Source organism: Syngnathus leptorhynchus, chromosome 1, assembly GCF_054491065.1.
Source record: "Syngnathus leptorhynchus isolate UIUO chromosome 1, UIUO_Slep, whole genome shotgun sequence".
Lineage (NCBI taxonomy): Eukaryota > Metazoa > Chordata > Actinopteri > Syngnathiformes > Syngnathidae > Syngnathus > Syngnathus leptorhynchus.
The window spans coordinates 16,956,209-16,978,910 of NC_141195.1; the positions used below are offsets into that span (position 1 = coordinate 16,956,209).

The window sequence follows — 22,702 nt, forward strand, 5'->3', positions numbered from 1 at the left end:
ATGAAATCATTACAATAAGAACTACACAAAACTAACTGCATTTAAATATATTTTAATCATTTACACAATACAAAACGTTTTACACATGACTGGTTTTCTTTTACATTCAGTGACATATTTAGTAGTTGAGACTTTTTTTTTTTTTTTTAAGAGGTCTCACACCACAAACATTTGCTTGGACTGAAACATCACTTACAGCACACTGGAGTCGGAGGCACTTTAATGCTTGCACATCCACATCTGACAACAACAACACACACACGCAACAAAGCAAAATTCCTGAGAAATCAAATGTGCCAGAGAATACACACCGGGGCTTTGTGAACAACACACACTCACATACAAAGTAAACAACATTACAGAGAGCTGCCATGAAATACATTGAAGAGTGCCACACAGTTGTTAACATGCCACAATCTACAGTTCAATGTCTAGTCAAAAAGTTCAAACTACTAAATGTCACAGTGGGTTTAAAAGGCATTGTCTAAAACACAAGTGACAAATGCTTATTTAGGTCATTCAGGTGCAAAATCCACAAGCCTGTGGAAACATTTCTTCCATATCTTTGATATCTACTTAAGGTCCATGTATCCACTGGGCAAAATATGGCACTAGTAGTAAGAGTAGTAGTGTACAAGTACACTTTAAAATGCTGATCAAGGAATAAACACACAAAAGGCTTCCCAGACAAAGATCACGGTTTGACAAACCATATAGTTGAACCACGACAAATCCAAAGAAAGCACACATGCGTGCTAGTCGTAAAGTAACTCTCGGGCGTCGAGTTATCCCTGCTTCACCAATCGCCGGTAATGCGGCATCACCTTGCTGTCGGGCAGGTAGAGGCCCAATTCCAAGGCAACCAGCACGGGGAACTCCAGAGGAACCAACTCCCGTCTGTTGATGCGGAAACGCTCCTCTAGTTTCTGTTGGAATAAAGCAAAGGGATGTGATCAGGGACGTGAGGTCAGAGGAGGCCTCCCCTGCCATCATGAAAAGGGAAAAACAAATTCAGTTGTTTTTATGATAAAGTCATTTTCCTTTTAATTTCAATAGTTTTGTATCATTTTGAACCAAAATCGCTGAATTTCTATCATTTTTAAACCGAAGACGATTCGCTCGGAGGAGCCAACTTCCTGCCTAGCCTCCTCTGAGGATTGCGTAATCACACGACAGGCAAACAGTGTGGCTATATTAACAAATTTTCCGTAGTTAAGCTGATGTATTGAATATCTTGTGTTTTTTGTCATCTGTCTGTAACGTCGTGTTTCTTAAGATAACAAAACGGCTTTGAAAAGAGACTTTACGGAGGCTACGAAAAATGGTTCTCCAGCCTTATGGCAGGGGGCGCTAGTGATCCCGGGATGCTTCATGCGCCTACCTGTAGAATAAGAGATCGCCTGAGGATGGATGGACAGTTCAAATCTACAGTGAACAACTAAGGAGCAGTCGTCAATTTGTTTCGTTTTACATTCGGGGTTTTTTTTTTCTTCCGTTTTTAGATTTCGTTTTACAATGGAGGATTACATATCCAAACGATTTTCAACTATGGATTTTCGGTCGAATCAGGAGTCGAATAAAGGAAGAGCAACTTCCGGAGTTAAAGGGTTTGATTCGGACAGCGGGACGTCGGAACGGAGTAGTCCGCACGATCGAAAACAAGTTTTTGATTCCGTGTGCTTTATTGAGTCTTTTTTTGTGTGAAGACTGCTGATATGAGATTTTAATGAAAGTAGTTCAGATTAAATAATGAATAAGCCACACTAGAGCAGCGTTCTACAACATTTTTGTGACACGGTTAGTTGCAATTCCCTCAACAATTACTGCAACACAGGTGAGTTCCCTTTACTTTGTTAGCAGGTTTGCCTTCCCTGGAGCCTAGCGATGTACGACGCACAGCCAAGTGGAAGGAATGAATCCAGCATCTCCTTAGGTTGTGCATTGTCATGGGACAGCTTTTTTTTGTAGGTACAACTGAGAGGAGAGCACTGGGGAGGCACTGCTTAGTCAAGGCTGGCTCCAGTGCTCTTGGACCCGGATCGGAGGAGAAAGGCAGCGGTTCACCGCGGCTGGTTCTCACTCTGATCGACGTGGATTGATCCCCAGCTCTTCTGCCCTGAGTGGCTTGACCTGGATACCTAGCGGTGTTAACGAAGGGTCAAGGCGACTCAGGGGGTAAGTATGCGGCCCCCCTGAGTTCCGACTCTAGGAACAAAGCACGCAGGGTGTGGTGGTCCGGAGCGGAAGGACCTTAATCGAGGCTCAGTCTTCTATGAGGGTTAGCCTCGCTCATGCTACAGCACACCTGGCACCACACACGTTAATATTGGACTCTAAATGGGGAATTGGAACGCTCTCGAAATTCTTACCCCTAATATTCACATCCCCTAGTCCAGCTTAGGTGACTAGGCCGAGGATGCACCGGGACCTAGGCGAAGTAGAATAGTTTTTCTTTTTCAGCCATTCCCTCAACAATTACTGCAATACAGGTGAGTTTCCTCTAGGTACTTTGTTGGCAGGTTTGTCTTCCCTGGAGCCTAGCGTTCCCCAACTTTTTTTTGTGACAAATAGTACGGGGGTGACGTCATTGCTTCCCCAGTTATGAACCTCAGCGCACGTCACTGGATGTGTTTGGATGCACGACCTGAACCGCTGAATTTATTTACCTTGTGAGGACAAGCAGTTTGGGTACCGCTGCAGTGTACTCACGTCAATGAGCTGTTTGACTTCGTTCTTCCTCAAGTCACTGCTGATCTTTGCAGCCAGCAGCACGCATGCGGCTGCCACCAGTTTTCTGTTGGGTTTGTTGAGGCGCCCCTGCAGCACCAGCTTCTCAAAATAAACAAACGCCATCGCTGTGGTGACCGGCTGGAGGCCGCACTCCTCGCTCACGGCCCGCATCTCCCTCTTCAGGCTGACGCAAAGGAATTTGTTTTTTTTTTCTTCAATGCAGTGTAGAGAATGGTGGAGAGGTTTGAAGTCACGTTTCTACCTTCTGATCTTGCTGAGGGTCAGCAGAATGTGAGGGAACTTCTCCTTGAAGATCTCGTTCATGTCCTTCTTCAGGTCTGACGGTTTGACGTACTCCATAACTGTCGTCTGCCGAGTGAGAAATAGCCCGATCGATAGTGAAATAATAATGTGGTGGGAGCCTGAGAGCAAAAACATCTCCACAGTTTGTCAACAAGCCTCACCACGTAGGATGCGAATATCAGAACCCTCTTGTGTCTCCCACAGGGCCACTGAGGGTCACTGAGCAGGTTGGGGTCGTACTCGGCCACCTCTTCTGTATCTGAGATGAAATGGGAAAAACCTGTAACGTGTTCGCATCTGCAGCTTGTTGCACCGCAAGAGCGAGCATCCACAAGAAGCACTTCCAAATAATGATTCCTACAGTACATGGAGCCTTCACAATTGCGGTCGCAGTGTTTTAATTATTTCCATGATGAGTTGAGATATTGTGGCCTTTTTGCTACCATTTTTTACACAAAGGTATTTTCCACTAATTCCAATTAATTGTTCTGCCAATGAAATTGTCCGATTATAGCTCTTTCCAAAATAATCAACATCAAATGGGAATTTGGCCGATTATCTCTCGCAGTAACGTACAGAGTTTACAATAGTCTTTTTTTTTTTTTTTCAAATATCGGCCTTGGCATGGGTCGGGCCCTAGTGTCCGCCATTTCCGTTATATACTCTTGCATTGGATATGATCATGTGCTCAGGTACATACTTGTTTCTTGAGCCACAGCGCTATTAAGGCGGGTAAGGGTAAAAGTCCTTGGCCCGTTGCCTTGGGAACGTGCTGGCTGGGTCTGAGCTGCGCAGTTTTCTGGTGCACCGCCACTCCTCTCTCTCACCAAGGCATTGGTTGGATAAAGAAACTGAGCATATGAAACAGTCTAAACGGGAAGAAGGTCAAAGTACATTGTTAAAGACTGCAAAGAGAAATCTTAGATTTGTTTCTAAAGAAGTTAAGTTCTAAAGAAGTAGAGTTCTTGCTTTATACATTGTGAATTTAAGAACTAAAAAGTGTTGATTATAATAACACTTACAATCACTAGAGTTGATTGTCCACTTACTTTATCACACGCGGCCATCTCCACACCCTCCAGCGAAGGAAGGTCGGCCACCCCCACGGAGGAGTGTCTTCTCGGCGCCTCCAGCTTAGCATCGCTGTTTACAGTGAATCACATGCGCGTCATATAGCGAGCTGCGCACGTTACCTCGGAGTGTAGACCGTGACAAAGAAAAAGGTGGCAGCGGGACACATGGATGGATACATGGCGGTGTGCTTTCACGTGTACCTGAGCTGAGCAATTTCTCCATAGGGCAGCACTGAGAAAGCAGCATATAATGACCGCCTGGCACAAATCAGCATGATCCTGCAGGGCACAGCAAGTACAGGCACTACTGAATATTTGATTTGGACTGACTTGACTCCATATCATACACTTTTCATCGTGAAGTATCGTGTCAATCAATTTCACGCTCCGGGAGTCACGTGGGCTCGGTGGAATCAGGGTTCACTTGAGTCATTTTAAATCGGAGCAGGTTTAGGCTGAATCTGAATCGATCCATTTTGGAGAAGTCCCATTCCGACAACAAATAGAACCCAAATTATACAATAAAAACAAATCTAAATCTTCCCTAGTCTACGCCATTTGAAATTCAGACCGCACTTCAATGCTGCCTGATGGAAGACCAAAAAAAAAAAGGGGGCATTCTTGATTCTGCCCGACAACTTTCCCTCAACACGAGCGTGACAGATCTGCTGAGTGTCATCAACATAGGCTGCCTTGCTCCATCTTAGCACATGGCATCAGGAAAAAACACACACCATATGAAGATGAGGTGATATGGAGGCAATGGTAAAAATAATCAAAGCAAAACAATATGGCTACCGAGTCATTTATGAAGCCTTAAGTTGTGATGAGATATTTCAGGAAAGCCTCATAGCTGCTGGGGCTCAAGTTACTGTTGAAACGGGGTGCAACGTGCACTTGCTGAACTCCTTGTAAAGCATCTGAGGGTGCTTAGGCTCACTGAAGCAGCGCCCGTCTTCTTCCCTTTGCAGCATTTACTCAGATAAGCAGCATATTGGAAAAACGGCGGTGGGTGACAAAACGGGAATGCCGAAAGGACATTTTCAAACAGTTGCAGGCTGGACTGATGTTGAAACGTTGCCCCTCTGAATTGTATGTACAGTTCCTTCCAAAAGTATTGTTGTCGTGGAGTATTTAGTCAGTTTAAACCTTGCGTTCATCTATGATAGATCTTATTTTATTATTGTAATAAAGTTGGATTGATTACTTGTTAGTTGGGGGGGCGGAATGATTGAAAAGGACATTAAAAAATAATACTCGCATATTGGCCACAATCACAACTTTTAGGGGGAAAGATTTAACTAGATTATTTTCTCAAAATCGTCGGCCCTACAACAAAAACAAAGGAATCGACCTTGCCGTTCCAATACTTTTGGAGGGTACTGCAAATGTACGGGACTCACCTGCATCCCCTGGTGTCATACTGCCTCATGGTCTTGATGAAGTGGACCTTCTTTGGCACCTTGGGTCCAGGAGAACCGGAGACATTCCTCAACCTGTGAGATCATCCGTATGGGTTGAAGATCAACACAAAGCAGTGGTGGGAAGTAATGAAGTATGCGTACTTAAGCATTTACTTGACTGACACATTTTTTCTTTTACTCCCTGCATTTGAAAACGGATATCTGTACTTTGTACTCTCAAACAGGATTTTAAGAAGTTCGTCTAGCTCGGGAAAGAGGAGAATTTCCTTATATTCACCGTCACCAGCCACTAATAAATAATTACAAATATAAGTCATTAAATAACTTGTAATACTTTTACCAGTCGTTTTTTTCACACAAGTACTTGAACATAAATATGGAGTGTGAGTAGTTTGCCACTTCTGACAGAGCAGCTACATTTCATTTATCCATGACTCAAGAAAAAAAAAAAAAAGTGTCCGAGGGACTCAACGCCGTTTTCAGCACGGAACCAGGAAATGCTACAGGGCCGTAGCGAAGGCACCAACCTGGGTCGTGAATCCTTAGACTGACTGGTGGGCAGAGGGCTCACTGCGGGGGTTGAGCGACCACGGGAGACGCTGGGCTGTTGACAACCGTTGGTCGAGAGGGACAGCGGGGTGTCCGGACTCTCGACTGCACCGCCACCCTCTAAGAACACCTCGTTGGCTCCGGCAGACTTGATCGAAGGACTGAAGAGTCCGGGAAAACTGGACGAAGAGCTACCGGCGGACGGAGCGGGCTCCGCCACTTGGCTCTCTGACGGAGGGATCCACGGAGGCTCCTCGGCAGCTTTTCGAGCAGCTTGATGATCATTGTTCAACCGACACTGAGGCCGTCCGTCCAGTGAGATATTGCTGAGAAACAACACAGCGGCCTGTCTTCTTTTGGAATCTCTGGATTTCCTTCGTTGCTCTCGGTGTGTTTTGGCCGCTTTACTACTGCTGTTGCCGATTGACTGAAGACCACATACAGCTGATGCCATTCTACTTCGAAATCTTACAAGGGGCTATTGGTAGCTAGTAGGGGAAGATGACGGAGGAGTGGGCGGTACCAACAGATATTCATGTTGATGATTGGATCATGCATATGTCATTTTTATTGTCGTTATTAATAGCTTGTGTTGCTTTGGAGCGGTTTTAGTCTGAGGTTATTATCGAACTTGGCAGTCAGAATGATTCGTGAATCACGCAAAGGAGTTGACGATATTGATCTGGGATTGCTCAAGCGTGATCTGTTCTGGAAAGGCGGAGCATGCAGAACAATATTTCGAGCCGATTGGCACAAGCGGATATTTGTACACGCCTACCAAAGTTTGTTTTGACCAATCACGACAATGGATGATAATATCGGCACAGGAATCTTTACCAGCTAAAAATGAACAAAGCGGCTCTTGCTGGTTTTATTTCAAAAAGGAATATGTGGATAATTCTTCGAAAACATAATTAATTGCAGCGTTCATAGATCCGTACACTTGTGTCGCTATATTTTTTTCTTCCATATTTGGTTCGTTCGTTTCCCCGGCTTTCTTGAAGGCGTCACAGCGCATATCCCGCCCCCAAGCACAAGGTTGGCTCGTGATTGGTCCGAATACCTCCATCAGAAATCAGGAAAGCCCCAGTTAAGGAAATATTCAAATTTGTTTTGTTATCAGTTCATCCGCATAAGAGATGACCCAAATAATCTGTTTAACTGCCATAACGTACCAGGAATTCATCTAATCTAAAATATTTCAATTTTGATGCCCCTGAAACTGATCATCAGTGGGTACTCAAAAGTGTGTACTCATTCTGGTATCAAACATTTCTAGTGTGAACAATGAAATATCATGTCAATAATTAAACAATTTCTGCATGTTGATTAATTTATTGTGTGTATTCTGGTGTGTCCAGTCATGCAAACAAAAAACAAAGTTTAATTCAAGTTTTCATCGATGACTTGGTAATTTACTATAATTTATTTAGTAGGATGTAGTGTTTTTTGCCGAGGTTAAAGCCAGTGACTACTGTTAATATTCCCTATTGGTTTCTTAAACGTGTTATACCATCACCTGGTGATTAAAAAAAAAAAATAGAAGAGTGAGCACAAGATAATTTCCCACAACCCCTGAAAGGAAAAGAGGGCAGGCAGCACATCAGGTAAACACATTGCTCTTTATTCAAGCAACAAACTTCATGACTTCTCATTTTGCACAACAGTCTGGTGCGACCAGTTTAAGGCTTTTTGATTCTTGCTTTGCATTTGAGGTACTGTTCCTTCCAAGCTTATTTGAAGCCATACCGTGTGCTTGATGATACATGACCGTGACCGACTCTGACAGTTAGCACCATAAATCCCATTTGACATTTTCTTCTTGGGCTGTTAAAGGTGCTGAATGGTCTCTTGATTGATTTCTGTCTGGACAGTGTTTACAACAAGACTGTCTTATCCAAGAGACACACCTTGAAATGAATTGGAATGTAAAGTTGGCTTCCTACACTCATTTTATCCTTGCATATAAAAAAGAAAAGAACCCTTATGAAATGTATATGTACATGCCGTACCCATCACTTATGCTATTCTCTGTGGAAGTTGCCGATCTGGAACTAAAACTAGTCTTGACAGTATTCACGCAATCAAATTTGGACACAGAACAAGCACTGACAGCTATAACATCCTCATCGTTTCATTTACATGGCAAATCTGATCTGTTGGGTTTTTTTTTTTTCCCGTCATGTGGGTATCATAAATATGAATATGCTTATTTTCACTCAGGCCGCCTTTATGATTGAAATGTTCTAGCTCACCTCAACAATGACACAGGAATGTTTTTATGTTCGCATAAAGCCTTTACTACCCTTTTTTTTTTATTTATTTATTTTTTTTTTTTTATACATTCAACTCTGATGTAGCCCCTCCAAATTTGAAAGTCACCATTCCTTCAACATGAGTGACAGCTTTTGAAAATGGTGATGATCACTACTTGTGCAGTATTGAAAAGTACAGTAGAGTGGGAGTGTCTGGCCTTTGTGTTCAGTGATGTTTCCGCTCTAGCTGCCGTTGCTTTCAGCTCTCTTGAAAGCTCTCCTTTTTCTTGTTTAATACCACTCTCACCTGAGAAAATGCACAAACCACCATCATTGACAACCTCGTAGCGCGTCGCTTTAGCAAATGCACTTTTTCAAGTCATTGTAGAGATGAACCGACTGTCTATCACATCACAACCTGAAATGCACTAGAACCTTTTAAGATTTGACTTACATTGACAATCTTCAAACGTTTGAATGCACACTTGTCCAAAGTGTTCAATGTTTCAGTCCGTCCATCCTGATTCTTCTTGTTTGAAGCCACAAAATGCCATTTTTTTTGTTTTGTTTGATGGTTAGGTTTTGTCTTGATCTTGTGACGTCAAAATGTAAACAGCATGACGAAGAGGACGGTTTAAATCACAATTCTGTTTTCACCAAAAAACGCAACGTCGTCATTTTGTCACTGAAACATTGACAAGTCTGACAAGGGCATTCAACATTTTCGAGGCAGTTAAATAAATGACCTTCTCAACTCGAGCTTTACACGGACAATAACATAGCACTTGGCATGAGCAAACACACTTGTTCAAGTTATTTTGGAGCTGGACAAAGTGTCTCGTCCGTCTCATCACATCACACCGTCGTCTCATACTCCATCACTTCTTTGGGCGTGCCCAGGCAGCGATACTGAATCCGCGGCGCCACCGGAGCGGCACTTTCCAGCACCAGGATGGTTTTGCGCAGCCTCCGGTCGATGTAGTGAGCATCCCAGGCAGGGTAACTCTTCCTGGGCAGGTCTATTCGGATGACAGGGCCCTCTGTCCTGGGCGAAGGGTGGCGTACCGGCGCCCGAGATCCTCGAGGCGGTCGCACCTGGAACACATCTCCGTCCAGCCCCGAGCCCTGCTCTCTGTCTTTAGTCCTCTGCAAGGTCCTGGGGGGGCTGCTCACCACATCTGGGGGCAAGCTGGACATCGGGGATACCGGCGTCTCGACGGCCGCCTGCTTCTCCACAATGTAGCCCCAGCTCGAGACGGGGCCGTCGGGGTGCAGCAGACAGTAATAAACAAACATGAAGAAGGTGCCCAAAGCGTAGCTGCTGGCCACCACGCACACCATGACCACGGCGTAAAAGTCTGAGGAACGAGGGTCACGGTACAGGTACCAAGTGGCGGTGAGGGCCACGTTCTCAACGAACACCGTCAGGCTGTAGGTGAGCATCCTGCAGCGAGTGCGGCCCTCCCTCACGCTGAACCAGCAGAACACGTACACGATGCCCACCATCATGTTGTAGATGATCTCCTCCCACTTAGACATGCAGAAGTCTGTCTCGCCTTGAATTATCCAAAAGGTCATGATGCACCAGTGCGCCACGATGAAGATGCCAAAGTAGAGCTGGAACACGGAGGCGAAGAGAGCGAAGGCGAGAGCTCGGGCCCCGATGGTGAAGAGATGCCACAGGATCTGAACCATGACTGCCTTGTAGCTCATGGGGAGCTTATCATCTCTGGAGTCCCTCAAGACTTTTTGATAAGAGGCCACCATCCAGGCGAGGGACATCAGAGAGGCGGACGCCGAAAGTCCTGAGGAGGATACGGCAAAGGAAATGAGAACGGATTGGATGCTGAGACATTTGAAAGGAAACCACTGCGGAAGTGGCTCAGCATTGGCGTCCCTGCTCATGTTGCCAGCATGCAGAGATGGGAAAAAAAGCCAAAGATAAAGTGGTACCTCCCTCCCTGCCTGCTGACATCAAATATCATCAATTTAAAATTGTTCAGTTCATCATTATCGCCATTTTGTTTTCAAACTTTCAAAATAAAAGCCCAAAATTTACCAACATTTTTGTGATGGATTTGAACTGTTTCAATTTCAAACTGTTGATTTTATCTCTACCACAAAAAGTTTTCAAATTATAAAATAAAAGCCAAAATTAAGATCTTTTTTTTCCCTCTATTTCTACATTTTGACTCATTTAAACCGGTCCAACTTTAAAGCGTTCATCTTACCCCTACGGCAATTTTCCACAAAAACTAAAAACAATGGTGAAATGGTGAAAAATAACGGCACCTGTTGCTAGATATAATAATAATTGTTAATGATTGTTACTAGATATCAATTGGAAATGTTGTTTTTGAAGCCAAACAATTTCAAGTTCAAAACTCGGAGGTACCACTGCACCGCCAAGTACAAAGCATAAGCTCAAGAGGTTATGTGATGATCACCTTTTGTGGTTGTTTGTTTGGTTGGTTAGTTGGTTAGTTCATCAGGATCACGCATTGACTACTTAACTGATTTCCAAGACACTTTGAAGTGGGTGGGCACACGGAAACCCATTTAATGTTGGTGCAGATCTGGATAAGGATGCAGATTGAGAAATTTCTTTTCACTTTTTGTCCCATGAGCATAAACTGAAACGTCAACCACAGGAACAAAAGGGCACCATGTGACCATTCATAACTTCTTCCACTGTATGACATCTTTTGTGCAGCAGTAGCTAGTAGCCTGCTAACTTTATGGCAGTGGTGGGCCATCACGGGATGACCAACATTTAGAACTTAAATTATAATATTTGTTTTATGTTTATGTCATCAATTATTCCCAACTGTTTATTCCAGGAATGTCATGTAGAGTGGAGAGAAAAAGTCTACACACCCCTGGCCTGATAATTGTTATTTACACTTGTTAATCACTTTAAGATTCTGCTCGAAAATTTTAAAAAAATGCCAGATAACGCCAACAATAACACCAAAACTTTACAGAGCTGCTTTAAATGATGGCAGGTATGTGCTGACTCCGATAATTGGAAAAAATGTGGATTCATTATTTTGGTTTTATTGCATCATATCACACATAACAATGTCATTTGACCAAGGGTGTGCAGACTTTTTAAATCTGCTGAATTCAGCCTCTAAACAAATCTTTTTGTCATTTTCTATTCGATGTACCTGGCACAATTACATATGTGCTGTTATCGTGCAGTTTTTGTCGAGAAATTTGATGTGATAGAAATGAAATCATAGATTAAACTGGGTTAGTCCCCACAGAAGGCCCGCCACTGCAATACTATACCCCTTAATAATTCTCAACAATGGCGGGACCTCACCCTGAAGAGGCAACACCCGACCGGTGATGATCATAATGGAGAGCTGTAGCACCAGCTGGGGGGCGCTTTTCAGGAAGGACTCCAGCAGACGCAGGATGCTGATGTCGGCGCTCTCGAACATCATGCGCCAATAATAGTGCCGCCGCTCGGGTTCCCTGTGCCAGCGACTCTGCACGCCCAAATACAAGGCTCGGACGTACCTGGGGGGGGGGGAGAATTGTTTTGATTGTCAAAAGTCAAGTCGAACACATTTCCAGTGTGCGGCCGGATCCGTTGGGATTTGGAATGAGAATCGACTAAGCAGCTGTGAGCTTTTAATTTTAGTGCACACGTCAGAGGCATGATGGGGGGGGGGGGGCAGACGGCTGCAAAAACAGCAAGGAAACGAAATAAAAGCACTCAATCTAGTTTGGAGATTGAATGTTAGGCGAGAGCACAGCTCAGTGCAAATCCCTTGTTGACATGGAGCCCCACCCCCACCCTTGCTTTGCTCGTGACCTTCTGCCATTATAGACACACGCGCCTTAAGCAAACAGCATTCAGCGCCAATTGGTTTTCTCTTTGGATGTAGAGGTCACATGTGACATCCACTGAGCAAAGAAATCATGAGAAAGAATAACCACCCGACGACCTCAGAAAGGACCTGATGTCACTAAGCTCGATGAACCACGAGAGAGTCTGTGCATACTTTTCTTGTTCTGCTTCCCGCAACACAAATTGCACCTCTGGGATGAAATGCGTAAGAAACACAAACACCACCACAATCTGGCAATTACGGCATATCCTCGCTCTTGAACACACAAATTGGCAAGCGGCAAGATCAGAACACTTCCTCTGCATTTCGTTCCCTGTCATGTGATTGCTCCTTGACACTCGGTCATGATAAACGCCACCTTTGTAATGATATGTTTGATGAACACCTGCTCGTCTGAATATGTTTTTTTAAAATTGTGTTTCTGGAACACGAATTAAGCAGAAAAATCCACCTGTTTTTATCCACCTCGGGTGGGCGATCATTTCGCGACACATGCTGATGACTTCAAATAACATCACATTGCTTCGCTTGCAAACATCACATGACCAAATCCAGAAAACAGGTGAGCTGTGGTTGGTTATCAAACAACCTATAACACATTTGTGTCGAAAAATACTACTTTCTCCGACGTTTGAATACTCTAATGTTATTGCCATATCTACGTGACTGAAAAATATTGTCCAGTTGTGTATCAATGATGTCTTTTTCTCAGGTTCACAGCTAAGGGAGAAACAGGAAGGTAAATCCTCTTAATGGGAACACATGCTGGACTGCAACAAACGGAACCCGCACCGTTGCTTTAATAGCATTACCGGTAATTCAACTTTTTAATGTGTTGCTGGACACACACACACACACACACACACACACACACACACACACACACGCACGCACGCACGCACGCACGTTCCAGGAGGAAGTGGGGAAATCAATACTGGGCTGTCTATGCGGACGAAGATGCAAGATAGCGAATCACAGGAACTGCTTCTGTTCATTCCAAGCAATTGATTTGCATCATATTTCATCATGCAACACATGGGATGAAAGACCATCCAGCTGGCTGAGCTGTCTCACTCACAAGCCTTGCCGCCTCCGGCCTGGTGGCAACTCCAGGCTGTCAAAAGTGATCAGGGCGCCAAGAGTTTGAAGACAGCCTCTGCTATCTGACTGAGCTGCTGACCCACAGACCTACTAGCAGCCTGGTGCGGGGAGGAAGCGTTTTGTTTTAGTCTCGCGGCACGCCGGGAGAGTCAGCATGTTTTGCCGAGAGACACTTAGAGAGGGCGTTGCTATGAAAGCGTGAACGCTGCAGACCCGGCAGGAAAACTGACAAGTCATTGACATCTACTGTAGGACAATTCATCTTTCCCGAAACCTATAGACAACAGGATATATTAATACCAACAAATCATATGAATGACTGCTTCTTTAACTTTTTACATACATACAATAAAATGTTTTCAAGCTGAAAGAATTTGTAATCGCCTCTTAGGCAGCCATTAGTATTTTCAGCGCTATGATGACCATCTCCAGACTGATCAAATGTGGGACAAGTAACCTGGTTAAGTAGGACAATGTGGGACAGGCATAATAACTTTTGACAGCTTAAAGGGACAGGCCTATACAAAACAAAAAGCTCATTTTGAAACATCTTGCCTTTAATGAGTCTATCAACTATGTCAAAAGTAGAAAGTGTAGTATAATTTTACTGAACCACAAACAGCATGGGACGATTGTCAAGGAAATCATCTACGTTACAAAAAAATACAAAGAGGAAACGTCTGACAGGGAAACAAGACCACAAGGTTTTGCAAACACTCTTACCAACAATCTAACATGGCCAAAGGCGGAACCTCCGGCAGACTTTCACCAGTTTCTGTATGATTGGCTGAGACTGGTGCCCCCGCCCAGCTTCACCCATACACTGTATCCACAAAGATACTTTTAAAGTAGAGACTGACCAGTATGATTTTTTTTTCAGCTTGATGGAAATGAACATAACACGACAGATTAATTGAAAAAAAAAAAAAAAAACGTTATTGGGGTCCGTTGACGCTTATAATGGAGTTATGAAACGCAGGCAGAAATTTGACTAGTTCAAAATATTGGTTCCTTTGGTAGGCCCATTTGTTCCGACATTACAACAGAAAGAAAATTGGTAACAATTGAAGTTGTTTAAATGTCATTGTCTTATATTGGAATGTGTAAATAAATATTGTCTGGCTACTTAAGCGACTAGGTTCGACAACATGTTATCAGTAAGACTATGAATGACATACTAGCATGTAAACAACTGGTGAACAATTCTGCCTCATTAGTAACCTGCAGCGCTACTAGTAAGCAGAACTTGTCCTAGCAGCGTGAAATAAGAATGTTAGTAGTGCGAGTGTCATTCCACTTACTAGTCTTACAAGTGATGACAAAGAGCGTGCATGGGCTTTAAGCTGGATGCACGACGTTCAAACGGATTTCCATTGATGCCCAAGTCAAAACACACTCACACACACAAAGGGTTGGTTGGCCGGGGTGTGTAGCTTCCCATCATCTGGTCTTACCTCCACACTTGTGCCAGCTGGAGGATGTGAACGACGGCTTGGAAGATCCACACGAACACTCTGCAGCATCCCCGGGCTCGACCCCCGGTGGCCGGCCCGGGCAGCACCCCGGTGGCTGCAGCCGCGGCGGAGCGGCCAGCGCCCCGTTCGCCGCCGTCCTTGGCGTTCAAGTCGTTCGTATCCGCCCCGGACGACGCCGCCACCATCGCGGCCGCCGCCGTGCCGCTCTCCGGCGTATCGGAAAAATCGTAGGCGAACCATCGGAAGCTCAACACCTGCACCACCACGGAGGGGACAATCACAAATACTAGAGTCAGAGCAAAGCACCAGTACTCCCTCCGGAGGTAGTAGTCGGCGGCCAGCCACAGGTCTGAGGCCCCGTCCGAAAAAAAGACCAAAAGGGCGCCCAGTGTCCAGCAGCAGTCCGCCGGGGAGTAGCGCTGCTCGGCGTGGAGGCTCTGCGGAGGCAGCCGCTCCGGCCTGGAGGGACAATCGGTCGGGATTTGGGTTCGCGAAGGGACGGTGGCACCGTCAGATTTCGCAGCCATGTTTGTCGGAGGGGAGAGTTGAGTAGGAGGAGATGGGAAAATGATGGAGAGGAGGGGGGGCGAGGAGGGGTCGCGCAGCTTCGGTCGGTCGGTCGAAATGTGCGCTGGGGGGTGGGACAGGAAGGTAGAGGAGTAAGTTAACCGTCGCTCATCGATCTGCTTAGACGGAGAAATGGTGCAAATGATTGAAGACATTTCATGGCCTCTACATGGAGGAGAGAGCGAAGGGTGGGTTACATTTAAAACTGACTGATGGACCAGGTTTAAAACAAATGGCCAAATGTCACTGCATCGAAATCTTTGTATTCAACTATAAAGGTTGTGTTTTAATGTATTCTTGGTTTTTGTTTTTCAAATTTTATGTGGATGGAACATTGGGCAATTGATTACCTCACAACGCAGCGGTTGTGGGTTGGATTACGGGCTCAATCTTCCCGTATTCTCCCCTTGCCTGGGTGGGTGGGTGGGTGGGGTTTTTCTTCTGTGAACACTAAATGGTTATTCTGTATATGGCCTACAACAACCTAATCTTTGTAAACAGGATAGACTCCAGCACGCCAGCAATCTGGTTAAGATCAGCGGTTTAGATCAATGATGTTATGAACGTCAGGAAACAGAGAGACAAATTAAAATGTACTCCATTTTAATCATTTCAAAAAAAGAGAAAGAAGAAGCACTATTTGAAGTGATTTAGTACAATTTCATTTCATCTTCAGGACACAAAACAGAGGCATCTACTCCCCCACCCCATCAGTCAATAAAACATTAAAATCCTCAGCTTTATTATGCAAAACAGAAGTTGAATATATTACGTGGAACACAGAAGGCTTGTAGCTCAATATAAAACCAAGTCACTTGCGAAATATATTATTATCAAAGTGGAAGAGTTGTAAGTCAAGAACAGTGATGCATCATCATCATCTTTACCGCTATTAGTGCAGAAATGCAAGAAGGCCAACATTTAATAAGATGGATTTGAAGAGAACATTTGAAATCCCAAACATGACTCTCTTCTCATCCAGAAAAAACATCCATGATCATGCTTTGAAACATCTTAAAAACAAAACAAAAACAACAGTCCATTTAAGAAAAAATAAACATGAAAGAATAGGATTCCCAAACATGTGGGGAAGGGGACTCCTGCAATCTTTCAGAGAGGACTTGGAATGTAAGCAAGGCCAGTTCATCTTAACAATGAAAGACAAGGTAAATCATTCATTGGGCCATTTGTGAGACGCAAAGAAAAGCTAAATAACATACTCGAATGTGATTGGTCATGAAATGTGATGGTGTTCACTGGATGGAGGCTTACTGTTCTCCTCAAATATTATTCTAAGTAGTCCCATTTATTCACAAAAACATGTCAAGAAAAAAAACACATTGATTCTGATTTCAATGAGATTCAAATTAAACTAAGTGTGCTCAAAACAATTGGATTATTGTATGGAAGTAATTGCAATCTGTTCAACAAAAAAATAGGAAAATAGCACTCTATATATATATATATATATATATATATAGATTTTTTTTTAACTCTTTATGGCCACAGGACCTTTCACATACCACAGACAAATGACTCCTCCCCCCCCCCCCCCCCAAAAAAAGGCGTTTCTTAGCAAGGCAGGCAAGCACTAGCAGAGGGGTCAATGCAAATGATACAAAGACTGCCTGAAGGGCTCCTTGAAGTGCTGCAGTATCAATCAGGAACCCTGGGAGGACACAGCACAAGATGGCGCTGGGTGGCCTCTGAGGTTCTGATGGCAACAGACCTTTCAAGGCGGAGGTTTTTGGACAGTAAAGCCTTCTTCCCACTTAAACCAATGGAGAACGTGGGTGTTTGTTTTTGTTTTGTTTTCATTTGGACACTGGTTTTATGCGAATGATGTCAAAGTTGCACATGTATCACAACAACAGGGAAGGCCACACACTGCAGACTGCGCAATTTAGTGGACATGAGGAAAACCCTTCATGATGTCCACATATTTTCCTCTCTCCCAAACAAAAGTAAGGAACTGGACTGTTCTGGCACTTGGCAGTGTAGAGAATGAGAAAGTAATCCACAGTGGAGATTGATGTGCAACTCTGACATCAAGAAAGTCACACATATACGTAGAACACCTTTTTGAATTATAGCTGTCCACTGTCGTGACCAACGTGCACGAGTGATATCTCACCTGGCCTAGAGCCCATCTTTGCGAAAGTGTACGTGTGAAGGCGCATTTAGAGAAGCGTACAGTCCTTCTTCTTTTTTGCCTTCTTTTCCATTGGTGTTTTTCTGTTGATTTGTCGCACCAGGTCGTAGAAAATCTAAAAAGCATAGGACGTTGAGCGAGTAGGAAATGAAGTCAAAGAAGCCGGCAGTCCATCATGCTGCAGAGAAACTTACTTCATTCACGTTGATCTTTGATTTGGCTGACGTCTCTAAAAAGGCACAGTTGCTCCACTGGCGGGCCAAGTTCTGACCCTGTTCCTTGCCAACCACTCGCTCATCCTCCAGGTCGCACTTATTCCCCACCAAGATCATGGGGACCTGTTCTCGACACATTTCCTTAAATATGAGGGGCGATTCAAGATATTCCGTAGAGCAGTTTGACGATTCATTTGACTCAGTTAAATGTGAAATTATTTCGGATCAAGTTTACATTGAGGTTTTTAAAAAGGTACAGTGCTCTCTCTTTCCCAATATCTGTAAACAAAATGAATTTGGATTGAGGTAGAAGGCTGGAGCTCAAAGTACCGATTAGAGAAAAAGATAAATTGTTTATTTCCCGTCATTGTATTTCATTTGATATATATTACTAGAGGTTTTTTTTTCCCCCTCCAGACCAGGTACACGTTTATTTCGGTACTCCCTGATTGAGCGCCAATACGTGTTATAAAAAAAGGACATTTCATTGAAATCTAGCCTATAAATCAAAAAATTTTAGTTCCAAACCACAAGTGGCAGGAAGTGATACATTATCACACGATCACTTCTTCTCACGCTGCGCTCTTAAATAAGTGAGGGCGGAAATGGTGACTTTTGAAATGTGTTAAGCATTAGCTGTAGAATTGCTTAGTCACTTTCATTGTGGCCCTTCTTCCATTTTGCAAAGCCTAATTTACAGTCAGATAAAAGTGTCATCACAATTTGTGTTTACCTTAAAGTAACTTCTGCCATCACCCCCCTAAATGTAGTTAGAGTGGTAGCGACAACCACATATGTTAAATACGACTCGATGCATCCCACTCACGTCCTCTGTGTCTTTCACTCGCAGGATTTGCTCCCGAAGGTCTTGCAGGTCATTAAACGTCGACTGTGCCGTGATGGAGTAGACCAGAGCGAACCCCTGCCCGTTCTTCATGTAGAGGTCCCTCATGGCCGTGAATTGCTCCTACAATGGCAAACACACACGTACGTCACCACACTTGCTTGATTTCCCTTTGTGAAGCGTGCGGGTCTGGCTCCACATACTGTTCCAGCTGTGTCCAAGATCTCCAACATGCATTGTTGCCCGTCAACTTCCACTTGCTGCAGAAGAAAAATGGTCAATGGTCTCCATTATGTACAAAATGGCATTTAGAAATCTGTTTATAGGTCAACATTTAAGGGGAAGGCAACCCCCAAATTGTCTTAGTAATATGTTCTGTGCAGCCCAACTAGTTGAAACAAAGTTTTTCATTGGTTTAATATGAATTCAACAGGGAGACTTCACCTGTTTTTATCCACCGCAAAGGGCGGCCATTTTGCCACTTGCTGTTTGGTCACAACCAATCACGGCTCCAATCAACAGTTTTCTGAAGTTGTACCGTGGTTGAACATTTTCTATTTTTAATTAAAGTTTTAAATGATGAAATAAAATATGTTATAGTCCTTGACTTGTATACTAAAAAAAAACAAAAAACTTGTTTATACATAGACACAACAGTGAGAGTTTACCTTTCTGTAGGAGTCTTCAATTGTAGGGTCGTACTTCTCCACAAAAATTCCTTGCACAAACTGGACTGTCTGGAGTGGATTGAACATAAATCAGTCATGATTACATCATCACATCAATACCAAAAGGATTAATGTCACAGTCAAAGATAGTTCTTTGTCCTGTCTTTATTTTGTCCTGTCATTTTCAATCAAGTTTATGAAAAGTCAAAGATGTTCAGTGGACAATTAAAAGCGCATAAGTAGAACTATCAACTATCATGCACCTAAAAGTTCAGAAGGGGAAACACCATAGAATAAGACAGAGCTAATGTTATGCAAGAAAATGGCACGATTGCCTTTTAAACAATAAGCTCCCCTCCTCACCATCATTTGTACGCCACCAAGGGTCTTTGAAAAAGGCAAAAATTATGTTTAATATTCATTTAATATCCCTTTGTCATTATTTTTGAGAGATCTCACCTTGTTAAATTACAATTTCTGTCAATTAAATGTTTTTTGTTAGTCTTTTTGGGTGTATGGAATGGATTAAATAGATTTCCATGATTTTCTATGGTTAATATTACTTTAGTTTTTCTTTCATCAGACTTGGCAGAACAGATTTATCACAGAAACTTTAGTTTGTTCCACTATCTTTTTTTCACAAGGAACTTTTACAAGTGAAATTTACGAGGTCAATTCCTAAATATAACAATAATAACAATATATAAATAGAATAGGGCCTTCCACTTCAGTTTGAAACACAAAGTGCTTTTTAGTTTGACTGGAATGAATTACATGGGAGAACTATCAGTGAAAAATATTGTTTGGCTCTTTATACTTGGTTCAAAAACAAATCACACTTTATTCAAACAGTCAAATAAGACGCCATAGACCCCTCTTCTCACCAGTGCAGACTTTCCCACGCCTCCTGAACCCAGCACTACTAGCTTGTACTCGCGCATGATGGGCAACTTCACTGGATACCTCAAGGGTCTGTGAAAGGACAAAGTCGGTCAGAGTAACGCAAATCTATGATAAGATAGTTATGATTTACAAGAATAAAGTCTGAATTACACAGGGAGATAAATCCATTTTCATTCATTCAGGTCAAGGTAATTTACAAAGGTTGAGAACATTCAAATGTCTTGTGCAACTATCCTATAAGGCTAACAATATTATTACACAGAACTCAAGAGAGATGAGGATTACTAATATTGGCTGTGTAACACCTCATATTAGTCTAGTAATATTACAAATGTATTATTTATGTCCCCTTCAATTCTAATATATTTTTCCCACCCCTAATCCTCTCTCTATTCTCTGAGAAATACCCAGACAACAAAATAAGGATGTTATTCACTCGAGGGTCAAATATTAAAAATACTAATATCACATAGATTTGTCTGGGAGCAATACTTCCTCAATATTAATTATGGCACGAATGTCAATGAACAATAATAAAACACTTCAATGTAATTTCTTAGCCAATTTGCGCATATTAATTGTCCCTGGTGTTTGGGACCTTTGTCAAAAGTGGAGACAGACAATACAAAAAACACTCTGTTCTACTTGGGCAGCATTTGCAATTCTAAGAGTGACGTACGATGTGCTAGCACAGGCCCACACTGACAGCTCAACAATGGGCCATTGTGATCACTCGACTCGAGGGCATGTACAAAATGAAAAATGGAGATCAGAGGCTGCAGGCACCACCATGACATTCAAATAATGCATGAAAGAAGTGACCTGAGAGTCCACAAGAATGCTTTGGTTACAAGGCACAAACTAAACAGAATCATGTCATGCTTGCCGCTCACATAATCAACCATCAAATTTGTAGAAGTGTATTTTCAAGTACACTATTCAAGTTTATCTTAGCCATCTGCCTAAGATGGAAGAAGATAAAGGACGAATGACAACTTCATTTATTGTCGTAATAGCAGTAAAGAATGACAGACTTACTGCCCCACCCTTAAAAAAGAAAAAATTAGTAGCCTTGCAGACAGCGTGTCTCGGTCAATTCCGCCAAACAGAGACATTTTCTTCCAGTATCACGGTGGTAGGTCATCTAACAAGTCATCAAAATACTTTAAAAGTGCCATAATAAAACAAGTGATCGCCATTAACCGCTGGGTGTGCATGCGTGTAAATTACCAAAATGGCTACGATAGGGAAAAAAAAAAGAAAAGACCTTCCAGAATGGCTTGCTCTGAGATGCATGCAAGCAACCTATAGAATGTACTGACATCACACTCTTCCAAGTTAAACATTTTCACAGTGCCGTACCAATGAACGCCCACCCGACGCTACACAGAATTTCATTGTACGATACGTGTATACAAAGAATTAAAAGCGCAGGCGTGTGTGGGGAACAGATTAACATACTGTGTAGACAGCAGCTGCAGATGTCAAGTCCCTCTACATCTGGGAGAGCCTTCAGTGCACAGAGGACAGTGGCAGGTGCTGAGGGTCGGCGCAGGGGCCACAAAACTCCAAACTGGCAGTCCCACTTCATCACAGAAAGGGAAGATTTATTAACGCTCGGCAACAATGATATTATTGTATTGATTGGATTGTAATGATATGAATGAATCATGGCTAACGTAGTAAAATCCCTATTTCAGGAGTGAAACTAGGGGCGGTGCTGGAACTGCAATAATAAACTGGACGTCATATTTTAGAGAAGCCGTTCTCAAAAAGGAAGGGTGGGGATATTAGTTTCCCTAAACATGCCAAACGCACAAAATACGCATTGCAAGAATCGGCGACTGTCAGCATGACAGCAGAAAGTGGGGTGGAAAATAATCGTGGGTTGTTACAAAAGAAAAAAGAAAAGTTTAGTTACCATACTAGCTTGTCATTGACGACAAATGAAGCTACAAATCAATAAGTTATTTATATAGCGCATTTGACAACAGTTGCAGTAGTAACAAAAAGCTTCACATATATAACAATGGTATAACCACAACGACAGTGCAAACAAGAATTGATCGCAGTTTTCACAAAATAAAATCAAGTTACGCCAGCACCTCTGGAGGACTTTTGAGGAAGCTAAGCAAGCAACAAGCTGCACTTTTCATGACAGTGGCCTGGCGTGAACGTCTATGGAAAATACAGCGACAAACACAAGACAGAATCACTTGCCATACGCTATTTGCATCGCCGACAACTATAGTTAATCATTAGCTTGACATTAGCAACCCCGCGAGCCACTATGCTAAGAATTGCTCCCCTGTGATCGAGAAGGCTCGTTTTTCTGTCTCGATGGACTTCAACTCGCTTTGGGAAAAAAATTAAGATGAAAACTGGGTACATGAATATTAATACAGAAGCTCCCCAAAACACTCACCGTATTCCGCTATGTGTATTTTATGTATGTGCCTACTGCTGCCCTAAATCATACTGGCTGGGCAAATGTGCGGAAGAATCGAGACGGCGGCCGTTGATTGGCTCAAAATGACCCAATCACAACGCTTCATGTTCAGGCGCTTATTTAAATTTCTG

The 22,702-nt window shown here is 43.1% G+C and overlaps 2 protein-coding genes and 1 pseudogene across 6 annotated transcripts; all 3 read right to left on the reverse strand.

The window, feature by feature from the left end:
* Window positions 1-36: 36 nt before the first annotated feature.
* cables2a (Cdk5 and Abl enzyme substrate 2a) lies at window positions 37-6,777 on the reverse strand. The gene is made up of 9 exons (XM_085923011.1): window positions 6,058-6,777; window positions 5,510-5,602; window positions 4,308-4,385; window positions 4,083-4,176; window positions 3,734-3,902; window positions 3,195-3,292; window positions 2,993-3,099; window positions 2,710-2,914; window positions 37-926 (listed from the first exon to the last, which is right to left on the reverse strand). Exons 1-9 carry the CDS (start codon window positions 6,531-6,533, stop codon window positions 786-788), a joined length of 1,461 nt encoding a protein of 486 aa, XP_085779137.1. The 5' UTR covers window positions 6,534-6,777; the 3' UTR covers window positions 37-785.
* Window positions 6,778-7,604: 827 nt separating this feature from the next.
* LOC147062307 (XK-related protein 7-like) lies at window positions 7,605-15,338 on the reverse strand (annotated as a pseudogene). Its single transcript, XR_015067500.1, has 4 exons — window positions 14,753-15,338; window positions 11,663-11,862; window positions 10,849-10,910; window positions 7,605-10,139 (listed from the first exon to the last, which is right to left on the reverse strand). The product of XR_015067500.1 is annotated as an XK-related protein 7-like (transcript).
* Window positions 15,339-15,939: 601 nt separating this feature from the next.
* Window positions 15,940-22,667, reverse strand: rap1aa (RAP1A, member of RAS oncogene family a). 4 transcript variants are annotated; one of them, XM_085923042.1, is made up of 9 exons: window positions 22,548-22,667; window positions 21,584-21,707; window positions 20,104-20,191; window positions 19,220-19,288; window positions 18,755-18,811; window positions 18,534-18,674; window positions 17,687-17,830; window positions 17,475-17,607; window positions 15,940-17,111 (listed from the first exon to the last, which is right to left on the reverse strand). In XM_085923042.1, exons 3-8 carry the CDS (start codon window positions 20,158-20,160, stop codon window positions 17,521-17,523), a joined length of 555 nt encoding a protein of 184 aa, XP_085779168.1. In that variant the 5' UTR covers window positions 20,161-20,191; window positions 21,584-21,707; window positions 22,548-22,667; the 3' UTR covers window positions 15,940-17,111; window positions 17,475-17,520. The 4 variants fall into 4 exon arrangements, with proteins under 4 accessions (XP_085779168.1, XP_085779152.1, XP_085779162.1 ...); XM_085923026.1 differs by having other exon boundaries at window positions 15,940-17,607; window positions 22,548-22,666; XM_085923036.1 differs by lacking the exon at window positions 22,548-22,667 and adding an exon at window positions 22,228-22,525 and having other exon boundaries at window positions 15,940-17,607.
* Between the last annotated feature and the right edge of the window lie 35 nt (window positions 22,668-22,702).

What these genes read in the sequence shown, in the direction of transcription:
- rap1aa (XM_085923042.1), bottom strand. Translation starts at nt 20,160, where the DNA reads ATGCGCGAGTACAAGCTAGTAGTGCTGGGTTCAGGAGGCGTGGGAAAG. An exon ending in TTGAAGACTCCTACAGAAAG is followed by an intron (nt 18,812 to 19,219) that starts GTAAACTCTCAC and finishes TTTCTTCTGCAG; the next exon opens with CAAGTGGAAGTTGACGGGCA. An exon ending in CAAAGATCAACGTGAATGAA is followed by an intron (nt 17,608 to 17,686) that starts GTAAGTTTCTCT and finishes TATGCTTTTTAG; the next exon opens with ATTTTCTACGACCTGGTGCG.
- cables2a (XM_085923011.1), bottom strand. Translation starts at nt 6,533, where the DNA reads ATGGCATCAGCTGTATGTGGTCTTCAGTCAATCGGCAACAGCAGTAGT. An exon ending in TCTAAGGATTCACGACCCAG is followed by an intron (nt 5,603 to 6,057) that starts GTTGGTGCCTTC and finishes ATGATCTCACAG; the next exon opens with GTTGAGGAATGTCTCCGGTT. An exon ending in AGATGGCCGCGTGTGATAAA is followed by an intron (nt 3,903 to 4,082) that starts GTAAGTGGACAA and finishes CTTCCCGTTTAG; the next exon opens with ACTGTTTCATATGCTCAGTT.